The sequence below is a fragment of the Zootoca vivipara genome, chromosome 1 (assembly GCF_963506605.1).
Source record: "Zootoca vivipara chromosome 1, rZooViv1.1, whole genome shotgun sequence".
NCBI classification, from domain to species: Eukaryota; Metazoa; Chordata; class Lepidosauria; order Squamata; family Lacertidae; genus Zootoca; species Zootoca vivipara.
In genome coordinates, this window is record NC_083276.1 from 98982176 (window position 1) to 98997883 (window position 15708).

At 41.8% G+C, this 15708-nt stretch overlaps 1 protein-coding gene across 1 annotated transcript in view; it reads right to left on the bottom strand.

The window, feature by feature from the left end:
• The window catches only part of LRP1B (LDL receptor related protein 1B), a 748625-nt gene extending 734969 nt beyond the window's left edge, over positions 1–13656 (bottom strand). The window contains exon 1 of the mRNA XM_060279545.1: positions 13343–13656. Coding sequence (XP_060135528.1) covers positions 13343–13427 — 85 coding nt within the window. The 5' untranslated portion in view covers positions 13428–13656. The remainder of the gene's footprint in view (positions 1–13342) is intronic.
• Positions 13657–15708: the final 2052 nt, after the last annotated feature.

Here is a 15708-nt window from a genome sequence, read left to right on the forward strand (position 1 = left end):
ATGAATCTAAAATAAGCTCAGCAGAGCATTATAATAAAATGTACAGGCAAAAGATTCTACATGTACCAAAAAGATGTCCCAGGTGGAGGTATTTATTGGAAAAATAATAATAATTAGTGGCCACTAATGTTTGACCTTATTGGATTTTAACCATTAACATGTTTGCATCACAAAAGTTTGATTTCCAATCTGCTGAATGGCCTGAGAAAACAGGGTTCAGAATTCACATCAGTCATGCACATTCAGGTCAAGTTACAATCTTGGAGACTCAGTTCCCTAACTGTAAAGCAGCACTTCCAAAAACTGAATGGGGTTGTGTTTCTTTTGCCATCATCACAATGTTTGTTTGTTTGTTTGATTTTTTTTTAAAAAAATGATGCTACAGTCTTGGTAATCCTCTAGATTTTTATTCTGTTCTGTAATACAGGTATGTTCAACATATTGTAACCTTCCATCTTCCGATAATGAAATAATACATGCTTCAGATACAGTGGAAAGTATTTGTTGAAAGTGCCTCATTATATACGGTATAAGATCAATATTTAAATGTGTGGTTTTTTTATAAAAAAAACTTGTTTAGGTCTACAACTAAATGTATGTTTTGTTAAATATCCTAAGGAATACCTAATTTATGGTTCTCATGCAGTATGTGACTAGGATCCTGAGTTCCCATGGAACATTCCTGCCCATGGAAAGAAACATGGTTCAAACTAATAAAATAATAATAATAATAATAATAATAATAATAATATATTTAACAAAATAATAATAATAATATAACAAAATATTAAAATACAGAAATCCATCAAACATTAAAAACTTCCCTAAACAGGGCTGCCTTGAGATGACTTCTAAAGGTCTGGTAATTGTTGTTCTCTTTGACCTCTGGTGGGAGGGCATTCCACAGGGTGGGTGCCACTACCGAGAAGGCCCTCTGCCTGGTTCCCTGTAATTTGGCTTCTCGTAGTGAGGGAACTGCCAGAAGGCCCTCAGCACTGGACCTCAGTGTCCGGGCAGAACGATGGGGGTAGAGACGCTCCTTCAGGTATACTGGACCGAGGCTGTTTAGGGCTTTAAAGGTCAGCACCAACACTTTGAATTGTGCTCAGAAACGTACTGGGAGCCAATGTAGGTATTTCAGGACTGGTGTTATATGGTCTCGGTGGCCACTCCCAGTCACCTGTCTAGCTGCCGCATTCTGGGTTAGTTGTAGTTTCTGGGTCACCTTCAAAGGTAGCCCCACATAGAGCGCATTGCAGTAGTCCAAGCGAGCGATAACTAGAGCATGCACCACTCTGGCGAGACAGTGCACAGGCAGGTAGGGTCTCAGCCTGCGTACCAGATAAAAACAGCCACAATAAATCATCTGCTGCTTTCCCCCCTGATCTTGAAGATAGCCAAGAGCAGTTCTTCAAATGTCATGCTTTTTCACCCTGCCACAAGTACATGAAATGTCTTGCCTGTTTTGTGAAACCATGTGAAGCTCATGATACTTTCAAGAGACAAATCTTTAGCTTGAAAGGATGGAGCTTCTACCACAGAAATGGGCTTGATCTGAGTCTTTACAAAAGAACAGTGAAGCATCCCAACTATTCCATGTAAGCCATTCATATGGAAAATGTAACACAGATACATATACAGAAAAATGTTCAACCTCTATCTAACTGAATCTGTGGACATACTAAACAAGCCAAATTCTAAGGATCTTCAGTGTCAGAATGTGGCAGGGCTGCATGCTTATTTATATATTTTACTTCTAAAGCAATATGAAATTTCACCTTTAAAAAACCCACTCACATTTTGACAATGACTTCTCTTCCTAGGGAAGTGGATAAACATGAAGTGGCTTTTAAAAGACAACAACTGTCTAAATCAGATATTCCTTAAAAGCTGCCATTAGTTCCATGTAACATTATGCTAATATGCAACTACAGCCTGAGAACTGCTAAAGAGTTTCTTCCTGCACACAATTATATTGAAGAATCCAATTATATGTTTAAATAATGACCTTGTGCCTCTAGGCCTAAGCAGTGCTTTGTGCTTCTTTACTCACAGAACAGTTTCTTCACTTACCAACACAACCTATTGAAAAAAGTTCAATTACATTTATGAGCTATTGAATTCTGCCTCAGTGTTTGGCTACTAATATCTGACAGAAAGATTGCTTACATTTACTATATATATGACAAGCATTCTCCTTAAGAAATATACTGCATTTTGTTAAGCAAAATCTATTAAGTAGTGTCTGACAAATTTATAATTATTTAAATATGTATGTTGGCCAAGTACCAATAACATGAGGGGGCCTCTGCCTTGTAAATGTGGGGCAAAAAGAAAAATGTACAGCAGGCGTCGACAACATTTTCTTCCCGTGGGCCGGACATGGGCAGCACAGGCGCAGAAGCCATTTCCAGTGGAAATGGGCAGCACAGCACCAGAAATCATTTCTGTGTATGTCTGTGGCTGCGCAGAAGCCATTTCCAGTGCTGGCTGCGCAGAAGCGATTTCTGGCGCTGCTTGGCGAGTCCCCACGCCGCGCCGGTTTACCGCAGCGCGCGGTGGACTTGCCGAGTGGGCGGCTTGGTTCACAGGTGGCCCGTGGACCAGATAAATGACCTCCATGGCCGTATCCGGCTCATGGGCTGGAGGTTGCTGATGCCTGATGTACAGCTTCCTCCTTCACTGCAACACTCTGAAAGACAAAACTGTAGCTGGTGAAATTCAGCCTTCTTTGCAACTCTTAAAGGCACAGGTCCTGGTAACTGGTGTTGGCAGTCCTTGTAAGGGCTGGGTGACAACACCCCTCCCTCTTCTTTTCCTGGCAGGAGCACTCTCCCTCCCTGTGTGAGTGTCTCAGAAAAACCAGGACATCTCATTTGTTTCGTGTGAGAGCACAGTGCCTTGCAGGTGATGGAGTTGTGGAGAGGGTGTACCAAAAGGAAATGCAAGTTTAAGAAAGCCATGGAAACAAAATACAAATACACACTTCTGTAGCAAACTTCCCCCTGAATTATACTTGTTCTGATTGCATCCAAAAGTGGTCAATAAAAGCTGTCTCTTCTGTACCCTACATATGACTGAAACAAAAAAAAGGACATTGCATTCCCTGTCTTTTATCTCACTTGTCAGAATTGGACCATCCCTCTGGTTCTGGAAAGCCTTTCATTTTTCAAGGGCTCAGGGACAATACAGCATTCTGTGGTCATGTGTATCTCCAGTTTCTACAGCAGAGTTGGAGCCATTAACACATTTTCTGGCCTTAGCCAAAGTACTGTATTATAGCCATAGGCTCTCTGTCTACAAAATAGGGAAAAGGGTGAAGTCACCTACTTTGGCAGGAGCACTCTCCCTCCCTGTGTGAGTGTCTCAGAAAAACCAGGACATCTCATTTGTTTCGTGTGAGAGCACAGTGCCTTGCAGGTGATGGAGTTGTGGAGAGGGTGTACCAAAAGGAAATGCAAGTTTAAGAAAGCCATGGAAACAAAATACAAATACACACTTCTGTAGCAAACTTCCCCCTGAATTATACTTGTTCTGATTGCATCCAAAAGTGGTCAATAAAAGCTGTCTCTTCTGTACCCTACATATGACTGAAACAAAAAAAGGACATTGCATTCCCTGTCTTTTATCTCACTTGTCAGAATTGGACCATCCCTCTGGTTCTGGAAAGCCTTTCATTTTTCAAGGGCTCAGGGACAATACAGCATTCTGTGGTCATGTGTATCTCCAGTTTCTACAGCAGAGTTGGAGCCATTAACACATTTTCTGGCCTTAGCCAAAGTACTGTATTATAGCCATAGGCTCTCTGTCTACAAAATAGGGAAAAGGGTGAAGTCACCTACTTTGGGAGGGAGGAACTCAAGTGGTGGAGCAAGTCATCTTAAAGTGTTGGCCTGGGGAGGGTTGGGATTTATCCCTATACTGTTGTTAGCTTCCCATTTACTTCAGTTAGGCTAACTGGGGGGCGGGGATTCAGAATATTGTTTGGTTTTTAATCTAAAAATGCACACAGAGAGAGAACAGATTATAGCAGGCTCCAGAACACCTCACATGCTTAGCCATGTATTTGTTGGGATTACCTCTTGGCCCAACTGCTTAGTGCTGAACGATGGCTCACAAGGACACATAATGTGGGTGCCTCATATACCTTCTGCAGGTCTACTATGAGTTATAACGTTACCAGGGGGCAGGAAGGACATTGAGATTTGGGGCATTAAAATGTCTCCATATATCCTGCTGACAGTGATAGTCCTTTTACAACTAACCTATAGTAAAATATTGTTTAATGTCAAAATAAATAAACATACACCTACCAGGTTTGTGTTTTTTAATGTCTCTTGGCCCTTTAAGGTTTTCAAGGTCCATTAATGATAAATTTTGAAATTTTGCATTCATTAACAAGTTTTAAAGCACACACACTCACACTTCAGCGCACAACTGGTTTCAAGCTCAATGTCATGAGCATATAGTACAAACTAATTAAGATAATGGGAGTTTTGTTTTAACTTCATTTGGAAAGATGAACAAAATATTATGAACAGAATACTATGCCATTTGAGGTTAAAAAGTGAATGCTAATTAAGGCTCCTGTGTACCTTCTGAACATTAGATCAGTACGTAGTCCCCGTAATTACAGGAGAAACACAGGAGTTTTAAGCTTATGCAGATTTATAACTTTTGGCAGAACTGTTCCTTTAAAGTGTAGCAGAGAGTTAGTCATAATTATACAAGAATTGAGCGTGGGAGAGAATAATTTGTACAGCACACTCTGCCTCAGCAAAACATCTTTGTCCTCTTATTTCAAGGACCATTGTTTTTAATAAAGGATGAAAACTAATAAATAAATGCTCCCTACATTCATTTTACTCATAAAATATAAAAATCCAAGGGTAATCATATTGAAACCAGGTTAACATACTGTATGTATATGCCTTTCTATTTCTTTTTTAATGATGTTGCAAGGTCGTATTCTTCCGTACCTGCTTGATAGAATCCAACCTCTAAGTCAGAGATCACCAACTTTTTAAGACTCCTGGACGTATTTGAATTTTTGAGCAAGTGCCATTAGTACCTCCAATCTTTTCTCTCTCTCCTCCCCCAGATCAGCCACTCCACTACATACAGTCAAATATAGAAAGTGTGCACAAACACACTTTACTGTTCCAAGGTATCTGAGTAAAATGGTAACCTGACCCTTGAGAAGCACATAGAGGTGAATGAGGAAGTGAGAAAGAGACACTCTTCCAACTTCCTCCTTCAGCTCTATGTCCTTTTCACAGGAGAAAAGGAAGCCACCTTCAGCACCTCATAACCAAGGGGGCAGTGAATGAAGTGGGTGGCTAAAAGGCTTCATGGGCACCTTAAGGCAACTATTATGCCCATGGGAGCCATGATGACCCTATATAGCAAGTACAGTTGCATATTCTTGTGGGAGCAGCTGTTGGTTATGCCACAGTTAGGGCAACAGTTTTAGTTTCTTCCCCATACTGAAGTTGGAGTAAATGCAGAATTATGCATGGGAAGACCAAGGTACATTAGAACAAAGATGGGGAACCCGTGGCCCTCCGGATATTGCGGAGACTGCTATCCCTGACCACAGACCATGCTAGCTGATCTAATGAGAGTTGTAGACCAACAACATCTGGAGGTTCACAGCCTCCCCATCACTGGATTGAAGCAGAGTACATATTTCACACATCTTAAGTAGCTGGAGGCATGGTTTGGGCTGTGTTTTCAAGAGTCAAGGGAAAATGTTTGAGTCATGGTGGTTTGGGATACTGTTATTTACTTAGGAGAAGCATATTTGCTATGCAACCAATGGGTGGTGGGATGGGGGGCTCACATGCCCTTTGGTCAGTTGCATCGTTGCTGATTGCCAAAAGGTATACAGGGAAGAAAGAAGTGGTCGGGTTGGTGTGGTGTGTATACACCAACAAAGGGCCGCTACTGACCTGAGGTCAAAAGAGTGCCACCATGTCACTACACCATCAGCTACTTGTCCTATGTATGTTTACTCAGATGCATTCTCACTGTAGTCAATGGATAATAGAAAACTGTATGCACACCGATTTATTCTGGGGTTTTTTCACATATTCAAGTATTTGCATGTATTCCTTTCCAACCCATCTTGCCAATGAACACAAGGGCATACAACGGTGGGGTAGAAGATAGACTATGACTGAGGGACCCAGGTGAAAGTCCCCACTCAGTCATGACACTCACGAGGAGACACTCTCTCAGCCAAACAGAGCTCACGGCTTTGTTGTGATGATAAAAGAGGGCAGACAAACATGCACACAACCTTGAGTTTCTTGGAGGAAGAGTAGCCTAGAAATGTAATAATATTTTAACTGTACACATTACGTACTGAAACACAGGTGGGGAGAGGCATTTGATGGGATCTAACATCACATCAAGATCCTTTTCGAGATGCTTTTCACATCAGTTTGTGTCCGTCAGGAAGCCCCACAGAATTTAAATATGTGAATGAACAGGGAGGTGCCGCAAATTGTCTTTACACTAATTCAGAAGTAATTTTAAGAATTTTCCATGTGTTTGTGGATGGTGCAGATATAAAGAATAGTGGAATGGATTTAAGTAGGGGAGCCCACTTAGTCCTCTATGTAATCATCCGTAGAGATTTGCACTGAATGGGGTGATATAACCATGATCTCGCACATCTTACCCCTGTGACTGTAACTGCATACATTCATAATATATATTAATGGAGCAACAGGGAGATTTGTATGAGAACAGACAACTCAATATTGAAGCACTGAAACAGCTTTATTTGAATTTGCCCATCTTACAGCCGCTGAGAATACTTCCCGTCAGATTGACAAGTTGAAGTTCCATGTGGCAGAGCACCGTACAGCTGGTTTTTGAATGTTCTGCTTCTAACACCCAAGTATTAATAATGAGATTGGAGCCCAGCCTAAAAACACACCCAACAAGAGCATTTGCTGAAAGGCTTTGGGATCAGATTTTTTTTTTTTAAGGTTCACAAACAAGGATTAAAAGAAAAATGGCTACGTTGAGAACCCTGACTTTATTGCATCGGCACAGAATAAGCCCGTATTTGGTACACCTCAACTGTCTGTTAAACCACAGCAATTCTGTTTTAAAGTTGTTCCTGCATTTACTTACATGTTACTAAAGAAATAAAGCAACATTTCTCTTAGATGTGTGCATTCAAAAGCAACCCTTGCCTAGTTTGTAGGAGTCTGGAAAATCATTTCCATAAATTTTATTCATGGTGAAAGGAATTCAAACTATCTTTAGAAGAAGAAGAAGATAAACAAAGACATAATCTATGTGTGAAAGGGCTTGAGTTATGCGGCAAAGGCATCTTGCTGGTATAACATCTGTCTGCTTCCCTGTACAGTGTGTTTTCATGTCTGACAGTGCAATGCCTCTCACAAGCATCAGTACATTGTTTGCAGGAGAGATGGTTTGATTTGAACAGGCTATACTGAAGATAATGACACTAGATACAAACAAATTAATAGTTCCCAGTTAGACAACCGTACAACCCATCATGAAAAATCGCCAGTCACCAGCCAGAGAGAATTTTTGAGTTCACTGAAACAGTTCTATTAGCAACACGCCCAATTTTACTAGAACCTAACAGAATTCACCGGATGCTGCATGTATTTCTGACATGTTGGGCAATGACATCCAAAATATCTGATATACCAATAATGTTAAAGGCCCATATTGGCATGCTGCCTCTTGGAGGAATTAACATTCAGTTCTGCTTCTAAACTTTAGAGCCCCATGTGGCTTGGAGTTGCACACACACCAAACCAGACCCAGAGGTGATTTTTTGAGGCCCTTCTCTGAGTGCCCCCACCAAATTTGGCGAGAGGTGACTACCAGAATGCAGGCCTTTTGGGCGGTGGTGCACCAGATATTTAATGCCTCCCCAGGCAGGCTCACTAGGTGCCACATTATGATCCTTTTGATGTTCCCAGTCATTTTAAATGGATATTTTGGTGCTTTTTAAACACTGCTTTATATTGTTTGCTGCTGGTGGCTTTAGCTCTCCTCTTTCTGTTGTGATTGTTTGCTTTTTAAAAGGAGTTCATAAATTGTATTGTTCGCCATTCAAATAATATTAAATAACCGGGTGGTAGGCAAATGTGGTAAATAAACAAGCATGACACACCGTAACACAGCAACAGTGGAAAAAGTTGGGTGCAAGTTGACGATCCATGTCCTTTTCATTATATTTTCAAAATCATATTACAGATATTTGGCCCCACGTTCTCAAGCTGCATGGCTACCATTCTGTATACATTCAGGACCCATCCTCATTAGAGCCCAGCAGAACCCTTTGTCTGGCATACCAGCGCCCTGCATGCCCAGGAGCCCATTTCATTGCTGTGATTGTAGTATCAATGGAAGGACTGAGACCCAAGTTAGTTAACAAGTACTGACAATCCAACAGGTTGTTCTGTTGTCCAGGCTCAGCAAACCTATCTGCTGATGTCAACACAGTGGCTGGCAGGATTTGGAAGCAAAAGTGTCATTCCTATAAGGAAGCATGTCCCCATCAGTACTCTAAAAAGGAAACTGTTAATATTCTGCATTATTCTTTTTAAGGAAGCTTGGTTGCCTAAAATAAACTTCGTGTATTGCTTTGATTAAGCAAGCATTTTTAATTATTGTGTCATCCCTACAAGATACTAGTGTTACATTGGCAAAACTTGTATGTCATCAACAACTCATAGTTATCTCAGATATGTATATTACCTAGTTTGACAAGCTGTGATATTATTCTATGGCTTCTAAGTAGGCTACATAGAAAAGAAAAACTTTCATTAAGAAATTCTGACATATTCCACATTACCAACCCACTTTCTCATAGATACTAATCCCATTCTCCTACCCAATTTCACCAATCTCCTTTTTTATATTTATCTAAGCCTTCTTAATGTAATCATTACTTTCCACTACCACCACCACCACAACCAAGTTCATATACACCATAGTGTCTTACTTTGGATATTCTGCAGCCTAACATGGAGAACTGATGTTAAACAATAACCATCGCCTGAATGGCTTCTGCAATCCATATAAAATGTCACATGGTGTAGAAATGTCACATCAGGCCCTCTTATGTTCCAAATCCTTTTTAGGTTGAGAATGTATGATTTGTTTAAACACGATGTGCAGATTCTTAATTTGCCCTGCAGTTCTCCTCTTTTATCCAACATGACATAGTGATATGATGAGCTAGATGATCCTAAGTGAATTTGATTTGGCGGGTATAATTTACAGGAATGTTGTCTTTTTAGGACTAGATTGATTGTAACTTAGACAGACATAGGACTTTATCACATAGGACTAAAACATTAGCAAGCAAAAACTGACACATACACACACACAAACAACACACCAAAGCAAACATTAAAGCCAGAATTTTGAATGTGTCCACTAATCTCACATACAGTGAATATGGACTTTCACCTTACATTCTACAAAAGGTTTGCAAATGTACTTATATGCCAAATGCAGTGATGGTTTCAACCTACAGTGGCTGAAATCTGGTCTGGGGCTTTAAAAGAAAGCTTGAGAGATTTTGGAATACACACCGGGGGTTGGGGTAGAAGATGCGCTTGGGAACCAAAGTCCTTATGGGATAAGATGCTTAAGGATGATATTCCATTCACTGATCTGAAAGGATCCACATGTAACTTTCAGGGTTTTCATTTTGGGAGGTGGTGAGTACTTACCTGTTTCCCCCCTTGCTTTCTATCAAGTACGTTTCAACTGAAGGCATTTTTTGAGGGCCAAAGTGTTGCTTTTCTTTTTTGGACAACCATAAGTAATGTGCAGTACCTATTTAATTTTTGAGCGCCAGCTGGGAAATTGACCTAACAGGTTTTGGTAGTTCAATTACAGCAGAAACAAGGGACCAAAATAGCATTACTAAAAACCATTTGTACTTGTTCAAATGAGTTTTAAACAGGCGAGTAAACAATTTGGTATCTGGTCTGCAGAGCACAAGAAAAAGAAAAGTTTTCACAATGTAAATTCAATTTCCTAAACAATTACATTTTTGAATGGGAATCTAATTAATTCCTTGTAAACTAGATATGGACATATTCAATGCATTCTCATTTCTTGCTTCCTTTGAGGCTTGCACAGTTTAGGAAGCTATCCAAGTTAATAGGATTTGCTTTGCATCCATTCTGAAACAAGATATACCATTTGAATCATGCTGGCAACTAACCTTTCTGAGTTTAACAACTATGAAGAAGAAAATAGAAACCATGCTTTGATATATATACTTCAAACCAGCCACCACAACAAAACAATGGAATCCTACATGTCCTTGTTGTTATTATTAGGCATATGGGTAAAATAAAGAAAGAAAGGATAGCAAAGAACCTTCACCCAACTATGAATGCACCGTATGCTTTAAATCCAAGCAAACGAAGACAATTTCCTTCCTGTATGGGCTCGATCCGTAAGCCAGTTAAACTGGGATACTTGGACATCAGTTGCATCTAATACTCTTAATTTTCAGTCTTTGACTTAAATGGTTTACAAATCAAATAGAAGATATGAACAAATATAGGACCTTTCACCTGATCCTAAACATGTTTACTTGGAAGTAAATAATGACTGAGTGTCCCCTCCCCCCAGGATGGAACCTCTAACACTGAACATGCATGAGATTATAGGACCACCACTGTTCAGAGCTCCTGTGCTTTTAAAAACTATGTGGTGGGCAGAAATGCAACATGAAAATTTGGATTAAATTTATGAAACTCATGAATTTCTGTCTATTTTGCATCTTTTAAAGTTGCAAGAACCCTTTCAGAAAAAAGGTGGCAGCACTTTAAAAAAAAGAGGATACTAATTTGAAATTAATGAGCCTTACATGTTCCAAGTAATGAGTTTAGAGTGAGGGATAACAAATCAACTGAAATCTGGTTTTATGATTAGGCAATAAGATTGGAACAGTTCTGTCCAGCAAACATTTACTTTCTATTAATTTCACTGAAATCTGCTTCCAAATATATTCATTCGGTAGGTCTCGTTGAAATAAATGGGCCTTGACTTCAGGGAGCTATATTTACTACTTAAACAGACATTTGCACAGAGTATCGGAAGGCAATCTAAGGCTACAATCCTATGCCCATTTCCCTGGCAGTAAGTCCCATTAACTTCAATGTAAGCATGCATAGGATACATAAGCATCCTAAAGTTGAATATTCTGGATTAAACAAACAAACTCTTGTGTTGTGTATTGCTGGACAGTTTTATATAGTCCTGCATGAACATTGAACTGCTTAAATGAACACTGATGAAAAGGAGTGAATCCATAGGTTACTTTGGAAGCAATAGCTAGTCAATAGTTGCAGAATTATGCTGCTGAACAACTTGTACTTTCACTAAATCCTCAGCTAGTGCTGGATAGATTTGGAGAGTGTGTGTGAGGATTTCAAAGTAACAGAGAGATGCATCACTCATTGTTACTGCCTCTTCTTTCTTCCTGGTAGTAAAGCTATTGTTTCAGATCTATAGATAATTGCTGTCATATAAACACATCCATAGCACTCTCCTCATTTACCTGGGAATCACAATTCCATGTAATAGCACAATTCTAAGACATATCTACTAAGAAGCAAGTCTCACCAAGATCAATGAGGCTTACTCCCAAGTAAGTGTGCCTAAAGCCTTCAGTTGACCCAGTTTCCTGACTCCTGTGTAGTACTATATGTCCTTGAGAACCTAAATACTTCGGGAGTTTTCATAGCATATTATGTTACACTTAAGCCTTTACTGATCAGTGGAGATGTAATTAGAATCTGGACGTTTTCCTGTAATGAACTGCATGGTACTTGACTACAATTTACAAAGTGTCAAACCAGCAGATACTCTTGATAGAAAGTTCACCTGATCTAGGCTTAATTTTGTGTGTGTGTGTGTGTGTGTGTGTGTGTGTGTGTGTGTGTGTTTAAAACAGAGCCTGTACAGCAAATTTAGATGCTTTCAGCAAAAGGACATGGCCAAGTGTCCTTATAATCCTAACCACGGTCGTTCAGAAGCAAGTCCCATATGAATTCAAAGGGGTTTAGTACGTGGGGTTAGGATTGCAGCCTGATCCACCTTATGGGTCTGACCTCCAAGACAATGTGCATAAGATTGTATGTAAATAAAGCATCCTAATGTCACATATATGCGCTGTGTGTGTGTGTGTGTGTGTGTGTGTGTGTGTGTAAGTAAAGGTACAGAGGATCCAGGTGGGAGGCAGCCATCCAAAACACATTTCCTGCCAAGGAGTCCCATTGACGGCTACAATTCTAAACGCACTTGGAAATAAATCCCACTGTAATCCACTGGGTTTACTAAGTAAATTCCTCAGGATCAGGGTGTTAATAAGATATCCTACTCAGAATAATAGTCGGAGGCAGTTTACTCATTCAAAATCCTGCTGGATTATATCTATGGAAATATATAATTTTGCAAAACTGGCCAGGTGGAAAGGAAAGGGAACTTACTTCCATGCAAGCTATGTTAAAAATCGGAGGCTCAAGAGGAGCTTGGAAAAAGAGTAACCGGCTCCTTATTCGAAAGTGGTACAGGAGGAACCCCCGGCGGCCGAAAGGCTTCGTGAGCCCCAGCAAAAACGAGCGAGCGAAGTTTATGACCTATTGCGGTCCTCCCACCCCCCAACCTGCCCGGCGCACAGCAGCCGCGCAAGAGCTAATTTCATGTGTGGAAGCAGAACTGGAGGGGTGGGGAGATGGAAACTGGTCCTTGGAGAATGGGACCATCCTAGATCCCTTACAGGGAGTATTTAGGGGGATAATAATAAAATAATAATAATAATAATAATAATAATAATAATAATAATAATAATAATAATAATAATAATGGGAGCCTGGAAGCAGAACGAGTTCAGACCCAAGCGGGCTTTTTCAGGAGCTCTAAGGAAGAAAGCGAAAGGCACTACAGAACCGAGAGGAGCTCAAACTCCCAGGGAGGGATGCAACACCATCATCTGCAGAGCCGCCGCCAAGTCAACGCCGCCGCCGCTGGCGAGGGAAGGACTTTGCTCGCTGGAAGGGGTGCAAGCATACAAGCATCTCTCTCCCCCACACCACCTGATTTTGATCCCAGCCGAGTGGGAGATTATAGTTATTAAAACAAACAAACAAACAAAACAAGCGAAGCGCAAGATTGTCCTAGGGGCAGCTGGTCTGCAGGAGTCTTAAGTGAAGTTTGCGCTACTTTATCCAGATATAGAGCCGTCCCAAAAAGAGAGAGAGGTGGGGTGAGGTGACACAGAAGAGGTGGCACAAACCATGCAAGTCGGACGCCTTACCTCCTTCGGCTCCCACTGCCAGGACCTTAGCAATAGGACATAATCCCGAGACGGTGAGGACGGCGAAAAGGAGAAACTCGGGCATGGTCGAGGGAGCGGAGTCTCGCGTCCTCCTGCTCCTGTTTCTCCTCCAGGCTGCTGCTGCTGCTTGCTCCTCTTCTTCGCCCTCTTTGGCCGCCGCCGTTGCTCGGTTCACCCTTCGCTTAAAATAAAATAAAGAAAGAAAGTCACTGAGCGGCAGCAGCAGCGGAGCCGACGAGGAGGAGGGTGGCAGGCTGGCTGGCTTGCAAGAGAGCAGCGCGATTGGCAAATGTCACGGGGGTGGGATTGTGCTCCAGGAGCCCAGGCTGCCTTGCCTTGCCTCGCCTGCCCGCCTTCTCCGCTGCTTCCAGCAGGATTACGAGGTGGATGTGTGAGAGAGCCGCTTGTGTGTCTCGACTTCTCAATGCAGAGTACGTCTGATCTTACATCACGCAAGAGGGGCAGTCAGAGAGAGAGAGAGAGAGGAAGAGAGAGAGAGAGATGCCAGAGGATGGGAATCTCACTGATTAATCACGGAAGCCGCCATCCTCCAGCTTGGGTGTCCACATAAATCATATCTATTACTTAGTAAGAGGCATTTAACACAACAAGAAGCACACCGCTTCAAATGGAAAGCCCTACAAATCAGACCGAGGCAGTCCAGCGAGGGGAGAGGAAAGTCAGCCGTCCACGTATCCCTTTGGGATCTAGGTGCGAGAGAGAATAGATCTGGGTGGAGAGAGGGGGAGAGCGCTCGTTCGCTCGCCTCCAGCAACAAAATTGGGCGAGCCTTCCTTCCTTCCCGGGAATAGGAGCGAGCCGCCTAACTATCCCAAAAGCCAGCCAACACAGCCAGGCAGGCAAGAATGGAGCCTTTGGGGAAGGGAAGCAAAGTCAGCTCGTTTTGCTGGTTGGGAAATTGGCGAAATGGCAAAGGAGGGGAAGGAGCGACGGGAGAGAGAACCCAAAGTTCTCAAAGGCAGCGCTGCTGGACTCATTGCAGGATGTTCGTTTCCATTGCAAATTGACAGGTAGGGTCAGGTCCTGCTGAGTGACTCAACAACAACAACAAAAAGGTTTCTCACCTAGGAGAGGCCGAAACTCCAGATATGCTTAACAGTCCAAAAAGAAGCGGCGAGAGAATAGGGCAGCTTAATTAGGATGTATTACCTCTCCAATGCAGAAAGTGGAAGCAAGTGGCTTCAGATTACAGTAGTGCCAAACTGCTCTTTAAAAAGTTAAGCGCTATCTGGTACAGGGCTGGGCAGATTTCAGACTTGTAGGGTCTACTCTACTAGAACCCTCAGGGCCACCAAAGGGAGACACATGCAAAGTAGGGGCTAGCTCCTCCCCTTGTACATTATGTTAAGAATTAAGGGGCTTCTAGGGTTGCCATATTTTGAAGACCAAAAAAGGGGGCACATTTTCCTACTTCTACTTTTAACTATGGATTGCTATGACAACTCTTGTTTTACATACCCATAAAAAAACAGGGTGTGCATGCTGGACCCGGTAATTTGTAATCAAACTAGTGGATTTTCACTGCACCACCCACACTGCCACTCTGACCTTCCCAGTAAGCAGAGGTGACTCACCTGTTGGGAGGGCAGGTAAGCATCTCCACCCCATGACACCATCTGCTACTGGGCAGAACATTACATTTGTTCAAATGCATCATTACTTGCTTATCCCCAAGTTATTGGGTTACTCCTAATAACGTATTTTAAGATGCACTGCATAAGAGGCCAATCACACGTGGTCTTCAGCATAGTTTATCTAGCCAAGGATAGCCTTGCTAAGTGTCTGGTGCACTGGTGATCACAACAGTTGATTACTGTATTGCCCTTCATATGAAACTGCTGTAGCATTTGCCAGAAACCTGTAACTAGTACAGAACGCAGCAGCTAGGTTAACTGAGCTATGTGCCTGACTGTGGCATGCAACACCATTCCTAAAGGAAGTGTACTGGTTGCTGCTTTGCTATTAAGCCAGGTTTAAGGCTCTGGTTTTAACCTATCAGGCCCTAAACAACTTGGAACCAAGAAAATGCCTTGTCCCATACAGAGCTGACCAGTTGATAAAATAATCTACAGATGTCCTCCTGGTTGTGCCACAGCCTCCAAACATCCATCTGGCATCAACCAGCACCCTTTCTGTGGGGGTACTTGCTCTCTTGAATAGTCTCCCCATGCTAATTCTCTCTCTCTCTCTCTTTTTACCATGGCTTTTGGAATCTACCACTACCAGCTGTTTACTGTCTACTTGATTATTATATAGACATTACATTTTATTATATTGTTGTACACTGCCTTGACATGCCCATATAACAGCTGGTATATCAATAT